The sequence below is a fragment of the Schistocerca cancellata genome, chromosome 5 (assembly GCF_023864275.1).
Source record: "Schistocerca cancellata isolate TAMUIC-IGC-003103 chromosome 5, iqSchCanc2.1, whole genome shotgun sequence".
Classification (NCBI taxonomy): Eukaryota; Metazoa; Arthropoda; class Insecta; order Orthoptera; family Acrididae; genus Schistocerca; species Schistocerca cancellata.
In genome coordinates, this window is record NC_064630.1 from 491,966,009 (window position 1) to 491,985,533 (window position 19,525).

Below are 19,525 nucleotides of genomic sequence, written 5' to 3' on the forward strand. Positions count from 1 at the left end.
TTTTTACATGCCGTCACACTGCTCAGCTGATCAAGGACACCATTGTAAAAATGTGTTGGGAGACATTATACGGAAAAAAGTTCAGCAACGTGAGATGGTCAGAGAAATTGTGGGAAAGTGGCACAAATAACAAGACCGGTATGGAAAAGAGTAGTACATTGTTGTGATAAGTGTATTAATGTTGGTGGGGATTGCATTGAGAAGAAGTAAAAATCTAATTGTGTAAAAATTCACAGGTATTTTTCTGTATCAGTTTGTCTCTGCTGTATACATACAGGATATACACTATCTGGCCACATTAATGTGATCACCTCTCAAAAGCCTGAATAACTGTCTTTTGCAGCACAGACTGCTGTGAGGCACATGGCAAAAGAATCAGCGATGTTCTGGAATATACTGACAGTGATTTTGAGTCATGATGGCTCCAGCGCCATGCCCAGCTGCACTAAGTTTCTCAGTTGAGGATAAATGACACAAAAAGCTCGATTGAGGTGGTCCCACATATTCTCAGTTGTGTTTAAATCTGGGGAGTTTGGTGGCCAGGGGAATAAGATGTTGTTGTTGTGGTCTTCAGTCCTGAGACTGGTTTGATGCAGCTCTCCATGCTACTCTGTCCTGTGCAAGCTCCTTCATCTCCCAGTACCTACTGCAACCTACATCCTTCTGAATCTGTTTAGTGTATTCATCTCTTGGTCTCCCTCTACGATTTTTACCCTCCACACTGCCCTCCAATACTAAACTTCAGTGCTAAATTTGTGATCCCTTGATGCCTCAAAATATGTCCTACCAACTGATCCCTTCTTCTAGTCAAGTTTTGCCACAAACTTCTCTTCTCCCCAATCCTATTCAATACTTCCTCATTAGTTATGTGATCTACCCATCTAATCTTCAGCATTCTTCTGTAGCACCACATTTCAAAAGCTTCTATTCTCTTCTTGTCCGAACTACTTATCGTCCATGTTTCACTTCCATACATGACTACACTCCATACAAATGCTTTCAGAAACGACTTCCTGACACTTACATCTATACTCGATGTTAACAAATTTCTCTTCCTCAGAAATGCTTTCCTTGCCATTGCCAGTCTGAAACTCACACAAATCAAAATCGTTAGACAATATCCAAGTGAAATTATGGAAGCTAGAGCTGTCTTCCATATTCAGTCCCCCCAACAATTAGATTTCATACAACAGCTAATACAATTTTATCAACCATTACCAATTACTATACAAACTCTCCATTGTTGTTTTAAAACCAATTACAAAATTCTTTGATAAATGCAATCTTATTCTGTAAAACTACAAAACACTGCTAATGGCCTTCAGGTCACAAGTGACAATAAATAAGGAAGAATGAATGACGATGATGTCTTTCATTTTGTTTCCATGAACCTTCATGTATTAATAATGCAGTAACACTTGTTACAGTTTCCTCGTCTCTAGACGTGACGTGGCAGACAATAGGAAAACAATACAACAAATAGCATTTCAGACAGTGGGAATACACCGAGAAATGTTTGCTGCCAGTGTGGACAGAAACAAAATCCAAAATAGATGTGAAACATTGTAGGAAATAATGTTCCCAACAGAAGCATGTTTCCAGTGACAGTGTGTACACAGCTTTACACCTTTTTTAAAAAATCAGTGATGACGTCACTAGTGGACTTCCGAATGTCGGCTTTTGTGAGTGCTTTGAGCGACTCCTATGTGGACTGCGTGCATTTTGATTATTCATTTCCTTTGTAGTGTGTGAGGTGTGTGCACAGTATGCCATTTAAAAGCAATGGCGCAATGAAAGCATATCACAAATATGTCACAATTATCATTAAATGTCATTATCAACAAATCAATAGCCTCATTCCTGGTTGCCTTCGCAGTGCCACCGTGTCACGGTTATGTCAGTTCGTACAAAAGATAGTGTGAAATGTGCTCAGCGATGTAAGGCTTCAGGAGATATTATGATAACTAATACACAGTACAAAATTCAGCTGATTAAGCTGTAATGTAATGGCTAACATTGTGGTTAGCTGAATTAGAGGTTATAAGTTTGCGCAACTCACTGCATACCATTCCCCCCCCCCCCCCCCCCCCCCCCCCTCCCTTTTCAACTTAGCTTTGCTATCATGTTCTTTAGGATTGTAATACAATATGTTCTGCAATATTTGATGATGGTAGACATTTCTTTCTGGTTAGAAAATGAAGGATGAAACAAATATTTTTCTGTTAATTTCCGAATGTGTGGTGATTTCTGAGTGTGTGGTTAGGCAGGAACCTAAGAGGACAGCGTAGACTGCTGCAAGTGAAACATTGAGCAATAACATTCATATTCTTACTTGTCACAAATATTTCGCATATTGCACAATCACATAGTTCCCCAAAGAGTTCTTGCTACAACTCTCCTGTCACTAACAATCCATAAACATCAACTTGACACTATAGTGATCGACAAATCAATAGCCTCATTCCCGGTTGCCTTCACTGCGCCACCACATCACGATTACATCAGTTCTTGCAAGAAAACAGTGTGAAATGTACTCGACCCATCATCATTGCACGGTGAAGCTAAATTATGCAAGTTCTGTTGGCTATGCTGATCGTGGATTATGTCAACATTTCCTCTATCACATCTCCCTCTCCGCAGCAGGTTAAAATATTCCCTAACTCTGCCATCACCCACGGAGTGAACCGTCTTCTTTTGCGCCACTTATAACTCATTCAGTCACATCAAATGTCAGTTGGAACAAACAGGATGAGGTCAAGCAAGACATTGAACAAGAATTTTGAATCAAATAAACTTTACCAGGAATAAACATAAAAACAGAAAATTTTTAGCATTGATATTATGAGTTTTTCACTATTGCTACAAATTTGTGGTGTACTATCACAGAGAACATAAAACTAGAGAACATAAAATTGAAGTCCCACTGTATGAGGTCAGCGTCTTACAACTGCACTGCCTCATTCAGTTGGTCCCTATTGTACAATATTCTTTGATGTAATACTTGCACCAGATAACTCATCGTATATCGTACAGGGTCTATCAAAAAGAACTGTCCACTTTGGCACATCTATATTTCTGAAACTAATAAACGTATACAATGAATTTTGTTTTTTCATGAATAGGAAACTGAAAAAAAAAATTTTTTTCGTGCATTTTCATAGGTATTTAATATGCCCCCGTTGAGCTGCATGGCATATGTCAGAGCGGAATTCAAATTGTTCCCACACTGCAGCAAGCATGTCTTGAGTGACAGCTTCCACAGTTGCAGTTATGCGATGCCTCAGTTCATTAATTGTTGTTGGTAACAGAGGCATATGGACAAAGTCTTTTATAAACCCCTACAGGAAATAATCACACAGAGTCAGGTCTGGTGACCTTGGAGGCCAGTAATGTAAGGTTGAATCTTTTGGTGCAGTGTGACCGATCCATCGTTAAGTAACCCTTCAATTTAAAAATTCCCGCACTTCCAGATGCCAGTGTGGCAGTGCCCCATTCTGGTGGTAAATGAAGTTGTTTGAATCAGTCTCCAACTGTGGGAAAAGAAAGTTCTCAAGCATATCGAGATATGTGTTTACTGTAACAATGTGCTCAGCAAAGAGAAATGGACCGTATACCTTTTCCTGTGAAACTGCACAAAACACATTAAATTTTGGAGAGTCCCTCTCATGTTGTACAACTTCATGTGGTTGTTCTGAACCCCGTATTGTCACTTTATGGTGGTTCACCTTTCCATTTAAATGGATTGTTGCCTCGTCACTAAGCGTGGAAGAGAACTTTCATCCTCCATCTTGTCAAGAACAAAATTACAGAACTCCACATGTTGTTGTTTTGTCACCTTCACGAAGAGCTTGTAGTAGCTGAATTTTGTATGGTTTCATGTGTAAACATCAATGCAACACATGCCAGATGGACATCAGGGGCACATTGAGCTGTCGAGCTGCACGGCAAACGAATTTCTGTGGACTCCTTGTGAAACTATGGTGGATGTGTTCAACGTCGGTGTCAGACACTCGAGGTCAGCCCAGTGATTTGCCTTTACACAAACAACCTGTTTCTCAGAATAGTTCATGCTATCATCTAATGCTCTGTGCAGTAGGAGGATCCCCACCATATCTAGTACGAAAGTCACGCTGAACAGTTATTACTGACCCACACTGTGCAAAATGTATAACACAAAACACTTTCTGTTGTTCCAAAAACTTTTTACTAGAACTTAAGTGGACGCACACTGCTGCTACCTAATGGGAAAGATGTAAAACTCAAGAGCTTGCTCTTTCCAACATATTTTGTTCACGCACATATCTCAAATAACATAACAGTTATGATATTTTAAATCAGACAATTCTTTTTGATACACCCTGCATAAAACATGGTGTTGCAGCGCATCACTGCACACACTAACAACATTCCACTGGTGATTTTTGGACTACAAACACTGTTGTACCCCTTGCACTAACTCCAATCTATTCAGAAAACTGACTGCAGGCTTGTAAACATGCAACTATGCCCCATGTGCCTCTTCATGTTCTCCCCTCAGTACACCTGAAAAACTGAGTCAGCATCCCCTCATGATGAGTGAGGTATTGATCTAAGAACAATGACATGGCAATACTGTCATATCCTATCAATCATTGGACATGATTTTCTTGTAAAAGCGTTACATTGTGATCACGTTTTGTAATTTGAGAGGGCATTATAGTTTTCCCCGTCACTAACCTCTGCTCTTCAGTCCTCAAAATAGATTTTAATTGTGTAGAGTGCATTACTGATGAAGAATATTTTAGTTGCCATTTTAAGCAGATTTATTTCAGTGGTCTTTTCATCTCCTTGGACAGTTTATAGTACCATTTTATTCCCTGTTAGGAAATGCTGTTTTGAGTTTTTTGTCTGGTTTCCTTAATAAATATAAGTCCAATTACAAGTAAAATCATGGTTCGTGTATGTAATAACAAAAGTACCCCAGGTGGTGAAATCCACCCACCTAGCAGAAAGGTGGCAACCGGTCTATCGGATTCTGGGGAGACCAGACCTACACGACTTGTGAGTGGATCGGAGCACTCTGGAAAACTTCCCAAAAAAGAAGATTACTTTGGAACAGTAAACATACGGACACTAATACAAACGGGAAAATTATACACATTAACAGAAGAATTAAAGAAGCTGAAAATCCAAATCCTAGCAGTACAAGAGACCAGATTTCCTGATAATCAAATCACTGACTACAATGGCTTCAGAATTTTCAAAAGTGGAACGGACAGAAAAATTGGTAAAGGGGCAAACATGCTTGGTATGGCCTTTATGGTCGAAAAATCCTCAGTTAAATTTGTAAAATCTGTAAAAACTATTAGCAATAGACTAATGTTTCTTAGGTTGAAACACAAGAATAAATATTACACCCTAATTAATGTTCACGCACCCTGCAACGTTGACAATAGAAAGGACCTAGACAATGTGGATAAATTTTGGGAACGATTAGAACGTGAAATGTCAAAGATACCGAGGAATGATGTCAAAATACTTCTTGGAGATTTCAATGCACAGATTGGCAGAGAAAAGAAATACAGGAAGACGGTTGGGCTATACCCAGCACACAAATTGACCAACAAAAATGGCATGCGACTAATCCAACTTTGTCAACAATTCAACATGAAAATCAGCTCAACTTCATTCAATAAGAAACCAAGAAAACAGAAGACCTGGAGATCCCCTATAAGCCAGTTGGGAGAATTTCAAATTGACCATGTGGCCATCTCATATAACTTCCAAAAAGAGATCAGAGATATCCAGGTTAGGAGAGGTTCAAATATTGACTCAGATCATTATCTCACAAGAGTTCGGGTCCAATTCACCCCAAGAAGGAAAACACCAAGAATTCCACCAGCAATCCCAAAATTTGACCTACAAAAACTAACAGAATCAGAAACAATTAAAAAATGGGAAAATTCTCCCGCAAACAACTGGGAAACATTCAAGGAAAAAATCACAAAAATAGCGAAGGAGCAAATACCATTGAAGAAGAAGCACAAACATCCATGGTGGAATATGGAATGCGAAAAGGCAATTCAAGTTCGTACAGAAGCCTTTGCGAAGTACAGTTCAAATAAAAATGAGAAAACTCTTCAAAACTTTTTAGAAACACGGAAACTTTCAAATAAACTTATTAGACAAGAGAAGAGAAAGTATGTAACTCAGCAACTGGAATCAATAGACGCAGATTTTAAAAATTATAATACGCATGGATTCTACAAAACTTTTGCAAACCAAATTAAAAGGTATATCCCTCAAAATGTCTGTTTTCGGAAATCAGATGGGAATCTGGCACTAAGCGACGAAGAAAACTGTGAAGAATTAGCCAAATATTTTGAAACGCTACTAAACTGTCCAGAACCAACAGAAGCTCTTCCAATATCCAGCACTAAAGCCCCGCAACAGCAAGACTCTGTACCACCAACTGAAGAAGAAATTATCAAACACATAAACAAACTCAAAAATAACAAAGCATCAGGAGAAGATGGAATTGTAGCCGAATTTCTCAAAAGTCTAGGGTCTAACTCAAGAAATGAGCTAGTTAAAATTATTCAAAACATATGGGTTACTGAAGAAATACCAGAAGATTGGAAATGTGCCCTAATACATCCATTACATAAAAAAGGTGATAAATCGGATGTGAACAACTATAGAGGAATCTCCTTACTTGCCGTCACATACAAGATATTATCAGCTTGTCTTCTTGAAAGAACACAAAAACTGCTAGAACCCAAAATCTCAGATTTCCAAGCTGGTTTCAGACCAAACAGATCATGTCCAGAACAAATTTTAAACTTGAAATTGATTACAAGGATGAGACAAATGCGAAGGAAGCCTACAGTATATGTCTTTGTCGACTTTAAAAAGGCATATGATTCAATTCACAGGCCCACACTATTTAAAATTCTTGAAGAACAAGGACTGGATAAGAAGACACAGAACATCATAGAGCAGACATTAACAAATACAAAATGCAAAGTGAAATTCATGGGAAAACTTTCAAAATCATTTGAGATAAAAACTGGGGTTAGACAAGGTGATGGATTATCACCTCTGTTATTTAACTTAGTTCTGGATAGAGTCATGGCAGAATGGGAAAAAGAACTCAAAAAAGAAAAGTACTGGAAACCAATATCACTGGGAACCAAAAAAGATGACCTACAAATCCCCTACTTAGCCTACGCAGACGATCTTGCAATAATGGCAGATTCTAGTGAAATGGCAGTCAAACAGATAGAAACCTTAAAAGAGTGTGCAGGAAAAGTTGGCCTACAAATATCTTTTGAGAAAACAGTGTGTACAACAACAAATCTAGAAATTTCTAAGTTACAAACCAAATATGGAGAAATTAAGAGGGTACCATACTTTAAATATTTAGGAGAGATAATTTCTGAAAAATACTCACAACAAGAAAGAATATTAAAAGCTCGTAGGGGTCTAGGGCTGGTCCAAAACATTTACAATAAAAAATGTCTATCTATAAATACAAAAATTAAACATTATAAGTCGGTAATTAAACCAATAATGCTATATGCCAGCGAAACCTTGACACTTAAAAGAAAAACAGATATGGAAAACCTGAAGAAAGAGGAAAGGAAAATCATTAGGAAAATTCTGGGACCAAGATGGACCAAAGAGGGGTATAGATTACAGAAAAATTCTAAAATTGAAGAATATTCTAACATAGAGATAGACATGAGGAAGAGGCGTCTAAAATTCTATGGCCACATAATGAGACTTCCCGATCACAGACTTACAAAAAGAATAGTAAGATACGTAGCATCCCTTGTTAATGGAGGAGAATGGATCAAAAATGTAAAGAAAGATCTGGAATTAGCCAACATTACTACTGAAGACATGAACAAAAGAAACAATTTCAAACTTAAAGTTGACAAATGGGAGGTCAAACCAGAGACAAAAGCGCCAAGAACTGGAACAAAATGGAGCGAAGAAAGAAAAGCTGAATTCTCGCAAAGAATGAAGACCTGGTGGGCAAACAAGAAGAATAAGAAGCCCCAGAAGTGAACCATCTTTACTTAGCGTCTTCCATGTTGGGAGCTTTACAACTAATAATAATAATAATATAAGTCCAAACTGGCTCTTGTTTCATAATTATGTGTAGAACTATTAATGAAGTACTTAGAACTGTTTTCCACAATGTGCACAACACATTGGTAGATGTACTCACTTGGTGCAATAAGGATACCATTCTTTAAATAGTTCTTTACAGTAAGCCCAACTACTACATCTAATTATTGCTCTTATGGCCCTTTTCTGCAGTTCAAAAACTGTTTCCATGCTTTGCGTGTCTTCGATACCCAGAGAAGAATCGCCTAGCTAAGAATTGTGCGTACATAGGAACTGCACGTCACTGCAATACATTGGCTGCTACACACTGATGATAGGATGCTAAGAGCACAACACGCTGATGACACTATTTTTGTCAATACCTTTGTGTGTTCATTTCATGATAACTGACTACCAATATTCATCCCTAAAAACTTTGTGTTTGTTACAGTCTTTAGATTCATCACCTAAGCTTAATGTGACAGTTGTTTTCCCTCATTATGCTGAAGTGCATATTGTTTGTTTTCTTTATATTCAACATAACTTATCACGCACTGCCCAGTCATAAATGTCCTCAAAGGTTTCATTTACTTTTCTTTGCATTTTGGTGTTTTATCAGTGAGCATGATGTTTCTGTCATCAGCAAACACCATGTCTTAAACTGTCTGGAAAGTCATGGATATGTATATTAAGAAAGGAATTGGACCCTGTATACTGTATACTACACTGACGGACACTTGTGTTTATATTTTTCTTGGTCTGACAATTGTTCTACTAAAAATTTGTGACCAGCAGTCATGTAACCTCTCCTGCCATCTGCACCCACTGTTCCAGGAAAGTCTGGAACCACTCATTTGCTATTCCTATTACACGTAGTGCTTCTAGCTTGTTTAGTAGTATTTTATGGTCAGCAGTGTCTAAAGCCTTGGTAAAGTTTAAGAATATACCTGTAACATGGTCATCTTTGATAATAGCTTCAAGTACCACTTTTTTTAAATGTGTAACAGCTGATATTATACTTTTCCCACTGGAAATCAAGCTGTGCTTCATTAAAAAAGTATTTATTTGTGTAACACATTAGACTATCCTTTATGATTGATTCATTTATTATGTTTGTTAATGGGGCTTGTATGCTGTCTATGCATGCATTCAGAAGAGGGCCGGAGTCTCTTCTATTCCTGCTGACTTCTTTTTTTTTTTTAATTTTCCTATTGTCTTCCTGACTGCAAGCTCCATTATGGGGAAACATCAGTGTGCTTGTTGTGTACGTCTCAATGAGTGCTACCTGTGTTTTACAAAGATGTTATTGCAACTTCTCCACAATACCAGGGCTCTCAGGGGCTTGGCATTTGTTTGCTGAGTACGGGCTTGGCGACCCCGGGGTTCCTAAGCTGGGAACTGGTAAGTGCCGCCAGTTCTCTGCCACTGTAAGCTCTGGACATGCTTCAGTGACCACCGCACAGTGCGACGGTGGAATTTTGTGTGTCACAGGGAACAGAGATCTTAAACCTCTATTTAAAAAAAAAAAAAAAAAAAAAACCCTCAGTCTCGAGGTGTAGGTGTGCTGCGCACTGATGAGATGCATGGCTGTTGAGGTGGAACAGTCATTAGTGGGCAACCTCTGGGGAACCTGCCGCATCTCAGTTATATAAGGCTTACTCAGGCACTTGGAGCTCTGTCTCAGTGAACCCTTATTTTCCTAGCTGCTTGTGAAATGGATCCTCCGAAATTCTCTTTACCCCCACCCAGCAGAAAGGGTGGGCCGCTGGATGGTACCAATGTCCAGTCCAACAAGAGGGCTCGTGTAGCCAGTCCTCCTGATTCAGTCAGTAGTAACAAAATGCATGTTGCTTCGCAGAATGTGTTTCTTATAGTTAAAAGAAAAGAGGGGAGTTTTGACAAAGTTTCACCATTTTACATACAGAAAGGTGTAGAAGGCATTGCTGGCACCTTAAAATCGCTTGTGAAATGAGACCCTGTTGGTTGAAACATCTTGTTTCCAACAGTTCAAGAACCTTCAGAAAGCACAATGCCTTGGGGAGTTTGCGATAGAAACTGAATTGCACAACACCTTGAACTACAGCAAAGGTGTTGTGACTTGCAGGGATCTAGTTGACATTTCCCAAGAAGAACTGAAAGCTGAATGGTCCCGGGAAGGCATTGTCGACGTGCAATACATTATGAGACGGGTGAATGGTGCTCTCGTCAAATCAGACTCGTTTATCCTTACTTTTAACAGCACCATACTACCAGGGCAAGTGAAGGTGGGTTTCATCATCTCAGTGTACAGCCTTATTACCCCAATCCAATGTGGTGTATTAAATGCCAGCACTTTGGGCACACTACTCTTGGCTGCAGAGGGGAAGCCACTTGCAGGAAATGTGGGAAAGCCACCCATGAGGGAATTGGTTGCTCCTCTGTTCCAAAGTGTGTCAACTGCTCTGGGGATCAACCTGTGTGGAGCAGGGACTGCAGAGTTTTCCTCGAGAAGCGGAAGATCCAGGAGATCAAAACCACAAAGCACATCCCGTATGGTGAAGCGAAGAAGTTATACAGGTCCATGCGCAGCCACCCACGTTCACTGCATTCTGAATTGGCCTGTCCTGAAAACTGATGCTGCTACACAAAAGGAGGTTGCTACTGTCAGCACTAGCACCTGTGTTTGTGAATGCACATGTGCTGCTGCAGTTACTTTGAAGCATGCCCCCTCCTCCCTGAACTTCAGAAAAGGCCGTGATTGCTGATATCATAGCCCTTCCAGCTCCTCCACAGGTCAAGTCTTGTGCACCAGCCACCACTGCTACACCCCCTACCACTTCTGAGGTTGTGACTCCAAAGCCGCCTCAAACCAAAAAAACGAAATCAAAAGCAAAGACTCACCCACTGAAGGAGACTGCAGAGACTGATGTTGATGTCATTCTCTCTGACGTCTCTCTCGACTTTTCTCCAGAGGCGATGGAGATTGATGTCAGACTGGGGCAATCATCTCACACCAAAACAGAGCCACCACTGATTGTGGGCTCCCCTCTCTGTCAGAAAGTCAGGATGAAGGTAGTCCCACCCTGATTGATGGCTCCCATTATACAGTGGAACATGAATGGATTCTGGACACTTGTGGAGGAACTGAAACCCGTAGCACAGCAATGCCCCCTGTGCATGAGTTTACAGGCAACACATTTCAAAACATCTGATGCTCCTGTACTAAGGGGCTATATGCTCTGTCGCAAGGATGACCTGACTGGGGAAAGGGCCAAAGAAGGGGTCACCGTGCTTGTCAGTAATGGCCACCACTCCTCTGCTTTCCACCTGAGTACCAACCTGCAAGCAGTTGCAGGTGAAATTCATTCACATCGGGTGCTTATAGTTTGCTCCCTTTATTTACCTCCTCTGGATGCAGTAGACTCCGATCTTATAGAACAACTCCTTGACCATTTCCCCTCCTGGGAGACTTCAATGCCCATCATGTCCTGCAGGGCTCAACCTCTACTTGCCCTCAGGGTCGAGTGTTGGGGAGCCTCCTGACATCTCAAGTGTTGTGTGCATCCTCAACACTGGTACTCCGACTCATTTCTGTGCTGCTACTGGATCATTCTTAGCCATCGACTTTTCCCTCTGCTCTCCAGCCCAAACCGATTGGGAGGTCATTGATGACCTTCATTCCAGCAATCACTTCCCCATCCATATTCACCTCCTGGATAGTGTGTTGCTGGAACAGAAGCTGCCAACATGGATGATTGGCAGGACTAACTGGCTGCTATTCAGTCAGTTGGCTGTCTTAGAATGCCGTGACAGCATCCAGGAATGGGTGGATCATATCACACGTGTGATCCACCATGCTGCTGACGTGACCATACCAAAGTCTTTCGGCCCACTTAAGTGGCAACCTGTACCTTGGTGGACAGAAGAGCGCTATTCAGCCATCTGGGACAGGTGTGTAGCTCTTCGACAGTTTAAATGCCACACCACTGCGGAAACTCTCACCGCCTTTCGAAATGCGAGAGCCAAGGCTCACCATGTCTTTAAAGAGAGCAAAAAATGGTCATCAAAGGAGTTCCTGGTTTTCTTCAACTGTTCCACTTGTTCCACAAAAGTATGGGAAGCCATCCAGAGGATTTACAGTACATGCAGCCATTTACCAATAGCAGCATTGCTGAAACAAGGGTGCCTTCAGATGACACCCAGAGACTTTGCTCAGATGCTGGCTGAGCATTTTGCACAATCTACTGCCACTGCAAGTCAGGATCCAGTGTTTCATCGCTACTAAGCATCTGTAGAGAGGGAAAAGTTGGACTTCAGGTCCAACGGTTCTGAGGCCTACAACTGTCCCTTCTCCATGTGAGAGCTCAAATCGGCACCGGCTGAGACTTATGAGACTGCACCCAGTCACAACCACATCCAGTATGCATGCTTCCACATGTGCCAGCAGTGTTCCAGGAAATCCTCCTCAAATGTTTTTATCTAATATGGCAGACAGGCAACTTCCCCAACTCTTGAAAGGAGGCAATTCTGATCCCTCTCCTCAAACCAGGAAAGGACTGCACATGTCCAAGTAGTTATCGGAGCATCACCTTCATGAGCTGTATAGGAAAGACCATGTAGCGAATGGTTAACAGTCGTCTGGTCTGGCTTTTAGAGACCAGGCAACTCCTTAGCCATTCTCAGTGTGGATTCCGCCAATATCGGTCCACTGTCGACAACCTGGCCCTCGTAGAGGCGGCTACTGAGCAGCCAAGGAGGCATGTCCTGACCGTCAGGTCTTTCGGTGTACTATCCCCCTGCACCTGCATGTTCTCACCTTACTGTTGAGGTATAAAGTCCTGTGTCATTGGGAAGATGAGTGCCTAGAAGTGACCGACAACAAGCTCCATGTCGTCAAGCCCACAACTCGGCTGTGGCAAACTTACTTCCAGCCACGTTGATGGGACGAGGTCCTCCTTACTCTTCTTCGCATTGGCCACAGCCCTATGACGCATGGATTTTGACTCCAGCGAGAGGACCCTCCGATGTGTGGTGCTTGTGGCGTGCAGATCACGGTGCTCCACATTTTATTGGACTGCATTTTATACAATACCAGAGAGATATGATAGACACTTCTAATCTGACCAGTCCATACACATACAGGTGCCAGATTATTGAGAGTGTCTTTAATGTAAACACATAGAGGTTATACTTTGTCCAAAGATACATTCATTTTCATAGGAAACTTAGTTCTTGAGTGTGTACATATACAGTAGTATCACTCACTATGAAACACATCCCAAATTTTTATTGTCACAATGATGAGACACGACAGCAGTGTGCTTTATCACACAACAGTTTTACGAGCATTACATTAGTACTGCATTTTTCTGATTGTTGCATAATGTACTGCAGAAAAACATCTGCAGCTTCAGCACCAGCAGTGTGAGATATCTTTATGTTCTCTCCTTTTGTGTGCTCTTCCTTATCACTTTCATCATAACTTTCTTGTACGTTTTTGATTCTCTCTTTGTCTGTTCAAGCCTAAAAATATTGTTGCACAAGAGATTTCATTATTGTTTTCATCATTCCTGCTTGAGGCTGATTGTGGGCCAGATTACTGAGAGGATGGACTATTGTGGGCCAGAGTAATGACACTTTAGTGTGTAGTCATTTACAAAAATTTGCCAGTTCTTTATGATTTTCTTTAATTCTACCTCCATCTTTGATTTGTGTGTAATTATACATGAGCTTGCCTTTTCCAGTTTCATGCTTTACAACATGCTGTAGTACTTTGCTTTTATTTTTTGCATTACATATTTTTTGTCATTAATTCTTTTTTATTCAGTATTGTCATATTTTTTATAGCTCTAATAGTGTCTAGGAACTGTGGACTACTGTAGCAGTTCTGTGAAGAACTTAGAAACATGAGTGTTTTCCTTAGATGCTACTTAGAAGTGCCTACTTTAGGAAATGTTTCCTCAAAAAATTAATTTAAACAATGTGCAGAATCTAGAGAAATCAGCATCTGCATTGATTTACATCTTTAAAAATCAGATTTTTGAGAGAAACTAATTATTTTTCCAGGGTCAACAATACTTGGCCAACAAAATTGGTTGATGTAAGAGAAAGTAACACCACAGCTGTACCTTGAGCATGTCTTTATTGTCTCACACAACAAATTTCGGTGGCATATTACTGCCATCCTCCGGCTCCATTACTGCCAAAAGAGTATTAGATTTCCTTGGCGCATTTACTGTGGAGTCCTTGTTACTAGTGCATGTGGGCTAGCTTTCCTCAGGAGTCTCTACTCAACACCGTGTTGTGTCCAATGCAGTCACATGTACCTCTAGCAGTTTTGTAAAGACCTAATGAATCTGAGTGTCTGGAAAGAATTTCTAATAACTGCAATTATACATCCATTTGCCTTAGCTGGTGCTTTGAAGTGCCTGCTTGAGGAAATGTTGCCTTAAAAATTAATTTAAATGATGTGCAGAATTTAGAGAACTTATCATCTACATTGGTTTACAACTTTAACAATCAAATCTTATTTAACTAATAACTTTTAAAATGTAGATTTTTGAGAGAAACTAATCATTTTCTCCAGTTCAACAATATTTGGCCTTGGGTATGTACATGTGATTGCATTGGAGACAACACGTTGTCAAGTAGAGACTCCTGAAGAAAGCTAGTCCACGTGTACTAGTAACAAGAAATACACAATAAATGCACCGAGGAAATCTAATACTCTTTTGGCAGTGATGGGGCCTAGGGATGGTGGTAATGTGCCGCCAAAACTAGTCGTGTAAGACAATAAAGACATTCTCTGCTGTAGTGGTACTTTCTCTCATATATACATCAGCTGACGTCCCTCGTCCATGCGATAGGATGGACATCCATAAATAAAACCGGTTGATGGTTGGATCTGAAAATTAAATTTAAGGTTTTAGATTTTTGCATGGAGGTGAACTTACGAAATATTCAAATCAAGCTAGCTCATGAACCAGTTAACTTGATGCAAAATTAATTGCATCACAGTGTTAAGAATAAAAACTCTATAACTATAATAATAGAATGTAACATAGTTCAAGAAATGAAATAGTTGACAAACACTAGTATACATGAGGTGCATTTGTGATTTTGCTGTTACAGGGAGGGGGGAAGAATAAAGAAAATTGAGGAGTGGTTACAGCATGATAGGTTGTCTGAAACGTGCTAGACGTATAGTAATTTACACTGTCCATAATACTTTGTGTTATTGATTGCTGTTTTCCTGATTTCTTTCGTCTGACCATTGGGTCTTCATCAAACTGTAGATTCTTTCAGCGAATGAGTTACTGGTAGGGACTGAAAATATGTATGATATAAGCTTAAGCAGTTGGGAATGGAAGACATCAATAAATTGTTGTCTGCTGCTTGAAGAAATCTATCCAAATCTCCCTAGTTTTATCAAGTCCAGGATACGCATTACAGAAGTCGCAGAACTCATTGTGTAGCTGATTTTCATGCATGGTGAGATTCAGTTGGTTTGTAACCTTTAAAAAATAATGCCAGTGCAGACAAAATTCTTATTTTTTGTTAAGCAAAAAACTAGTAAGCAAATTGAACATGTTGTCCTCAGAAAAGTTACAGTTTTAGGACAAATAATCAATGCAATTTGACAAGAAAGATTGTACAACATTTTCAAAACCCCTGCCTCTGTGATCTTGCAATTTGTTCCAGGCTTTCATAAACTTTCATTCTTGTTTCCTGCTCTCTAGCTTGCTCTTAAGGCCCCTTATCATTATGTCCAACTAAACAGAAATAATAGAGCTGTTTTCCAGTTTTCTAATGGCAGTTTCAAATAGGGGCAAAATATGTTGCAGAGAATATAGACAGCATTCAGGAAGTGAATGTTCAGTTTCTTCAGCATCCTGCTCCTCGCTTGATGTCACAAACTGTCAAATCAGTCTTGAACAATCTTTATTGTCTTTGAAATAAAATACAATTTGATGGCAGACCAGCAGTATACAACTCCGTCAATTGAGGAAGTAGCAAGAGCCATCTTGTATGGCTCTCTCATAAAATTCCCGTAAACTCTGTATCCACAAACTCTGAAAAGTCTCTCAGTGACTGACATTTGATACAGCCCAACCAAATTCACTGTAGATTTTGAGAACTAATGCCTCTTCATCATGCCAGCCGTGGTGGCCAAGCGGTTAAAGGCGCTACAGTCTGGAACCGCGTGGCCGCTACGGTCGCAGGTTTGAATCCTGCCTCGGGCATGGATGTGTCAACTACCCCCCTTCACACTCTCCCTCCAACACCACACTCTCACTTCCCTGTCCCCCACCCACCCATTACCTGTTACTACTCCTCATTATCTCCCATATTACTACTCCCCTCACTCTCTCCCTTCTTCCCTCCCTCACTTCACCCCACTCCTTTCCTCCCCGGCCTCCACCCCTCACTTTTGCCTTCACGCCTTCCCTCCCCTTCATTAACTCCTCCCCATCGCTCTATCCCTCCACCCCTCACTCTCCCCCTTACACACATGAGAGAGGGAGATTGATTTTTCCTGTGTAGTGTGGGCACTCCTCAGCAGCTAATAAAAGTAATTTATTTCAGGTACACCTGCACAGAGCATTGCAGTTGTTGGACGAGGTTCTACACACGATGCCAATTGATGGACCAAGAGGCATCGAGTGAAAGAGGTTATTGTTCCATGATGTTATGTTACACTGCCCATCTGTATTTATTTTGTACTTTATTACTGTTTCTGAGTACAAGTCAGGATGTATCAGTCGATACAATCCATTCCCTTTTGAGACTACACTTAAAGTATTTTATCAAAGCATTTTTACTACTTTTTGATGTTCGTTATGCTGTACAGTCAAGTGTTTATCAGAAATGGCACAAAGTTACGTTCAGGATGGAAGTTTGATATTTAAACAGACATGTGCCAAATTGTAATGCAGTTTAAACATTACATATAGGTGCAGAGAATCTTTGTGGTAGAATCTGTGCTGACTGGCAACTACAGCTCCCTTCTATCAGTCTAAATAGAAGAGCAGTCTTTGTAACGAGGCATGTATGTGCAATCTAGCACATTGTTTGTATAAAATGAAGGTAACCACTTAAAAATTGTAGTTTATAGGAAACAATGCTGGCAGCAAAGGATTTTGTGAGGTGAAAATGCAAGGAAATCGTTAATGTTGGAGTTGTTTTGCAAAATAAGTATAAGGATATTGTGATGTAATGCTCTTGGGAACAAGTGACAGCCTTTGAATGAGGGTGTTTCCCTGTTTTTAATATATGATAAGGTCTGGTGGGCAGTGAATCATGTCCACAGACAGAGAAATGTAACTCCTGTCAGATTTGTTGACCAGAGCAGAGTCGAGTGTAGAAACTCTGTGAAATGTGAATCTTCACAGCAGTTTGTATTTAGGTAAGAGCTGTGTGTGTCTCCAAGAAGATAGTTGCATAATGGAAGTAGAGTTCAGTTGTAATAAGATGCAACTTCGGAATAAATGAGTGAGTGATCCTTTCTGCAAAAGACAGATGTTAAAGCTTGTGTGTCTACTGTTGTGAGATTTTCTTCAACTGATTTTTAATCAGTGGAGGCTTTTTATAGAAGTGGAAAGTACATGTCTCATTCGTGAAACCAGAAAAAAAGCATGAAAGACATATGCTAATATTGTATACCTAGCTTGGATTCATAAAAGTAATAAGTTTCACAGAATCTAAGGTAAATGTATGGAAAAGTGACTGCTATTACAAAAGCCTGATGAATTAATTTAGTTCAAATGTTTGTATTTGCTGCATGTGACCCTGATAGTGTGGCATCAAGTCAGTTTTCAGTAAAGATTTAGTATGCATTGACTTTTTAGCTTGTTTCTTTACACACATTTGTAGAGAATTTAAAAATTGTGACTGCCTCTAATGGCATTATCATGGACAGTGATAAATGAAATAGTCTCAGTATGATGTAAGGTTGTTAAATTGGTTTCATTGTTCCTGATAGGCAAGTAGGTGGTCATTCCCTGCTGTATATTATGGTTCCCAGCATGCTCCTTTCTTTATGAAGATTCTTTAGTTATTGTATTAAGTCTTGCTATGTAAATCAGTCATAACTGAGAGAGCTATTTGCTTGCTTTTATAATTTTTTTTTATCCTAATGCCTGACCTGCTTTCTGATGCATATGTTAGTCTCAACTGGCCTAACCTATTCCCGAAGCATTTGATTTTGTTATCTTTTGGCATGAGTCACTTAGTTTCAAGTCATTGGTAGTATGTCATTCTGTCATAGCTGATGGACTCTGAAAGGTTGTGCCACACATTTACTAACAGCAACTTGTACATCGAGGAACATGACCATGGGATTATAGTTCCTAAATTAATCAAATGTATTAAAAGCTTAGAGTGGTGGATGATTGAGATTCTATGTAGCAGGTTATGTACGTGGCTAAGAGCACTGCTTAAGAAATTGTGTGAATGTAATACTGAATGCATTAGGAAGTGGACTGTATTTTTTGCCCAATCAGTAATATTATTCAGTTAATGCACCTTGCTGACAGTGGAAAATACACATAACTGATAATGTAAATATTACTCACGTGGATAAACTGGTATAATTGTGAACATAAGAACTATATGGAATCCTCATGCATTCAGAAGATTTCTGTGTATGTCAGTGGATGTTAACAAAAAATTTATGTTCTTAGAGCATTGCAATTATTTATGTAATGCTAGAGATGAAAGAAGCATGTCTTCATGAAAAGCTTTAGCATCTTGCTGCTGAAGAGCAAACTTGCACCTATTTCTACTGAGATGTTTTACTTTGTATGTGAAAGAAAATAAATTTTATCTTAAGAAATCACTGTGTTTAATTGTTTCAGAATTTTAAAAAAATATTTCTACTTGTTCACATTAATTTCAGGAACTCTTTTAGGGTGCCGTTTCCCATTATATAGAGTATCACCAATCCAGGCAGGTATTATGTATAATTCCCCTGTTGATCTTCAGTTGTTTGCTAGTAGTACTATATTAATAGTTTTTTAGTCGTGCATTTGTAAATGAATAAATGCAGTTTATATTCTGCTTTAATTTATCAATAAGCTTCATCAGTAACAAAGTTGTCTTGCACTTGCGTGTTTGCCTCCCAGCTAGTAAAGCTATTACTTCGACCACTGTAAATGTTTTTCACCACAGTGCACAGACTTATGTACATATTTCAGCACAGCATTAAAAACATAAAAACAAGTATTTCACCACAAGTAAGAGCAGGCGCACATGTAAGCAAAGTTAAACATTTTCCCATAGAAAATGCTTTTTGAGAAATTGAGTTGAAACACACTTGGAAAAAAATATGTATTGAATTTATTCATGATGAAATATTTCATAGGTGAACTATTTTGGTATGAATCACATCAGTATATACAATTTCTCACAGATGTAACCTCACAATTATTAATATAGTCTGCTATTTTGGTCC

The 19,525-nt window shown here is 39.7% G+C and overlaps 1 protein-coding gene across 3 annotated transcripts in view; it reads left to right on the forward strand.

Moving 5' to 3' along the window:
* Nucleotides 1-18,900, forward strand: part of LOC126187728 (mothers against decapentaplegic homolog 4) — a 146,142-nt gene extending 127,242 nt beyond the window's left edge. For all 3 annotated transcript variants that reach the window (XM_049928976.1, XM_049928975.1, XM_049928974.1), the window contains one exon: nucleotides 16,660-18,900. In XM_049928976.1, coding sequence (XP_049784933.1) covers nucleotides 16,660-16,740 — 81 coding nt within the window. In that variant the 3' untranslated portion in view covers nucleotides 16,741-18,900. The remainder of the gene's footprint in view (nucleotides 1-16,659) is intronic.
* Nucleotides 18,901-19,525: the final 625 nt, after the last annotated feature.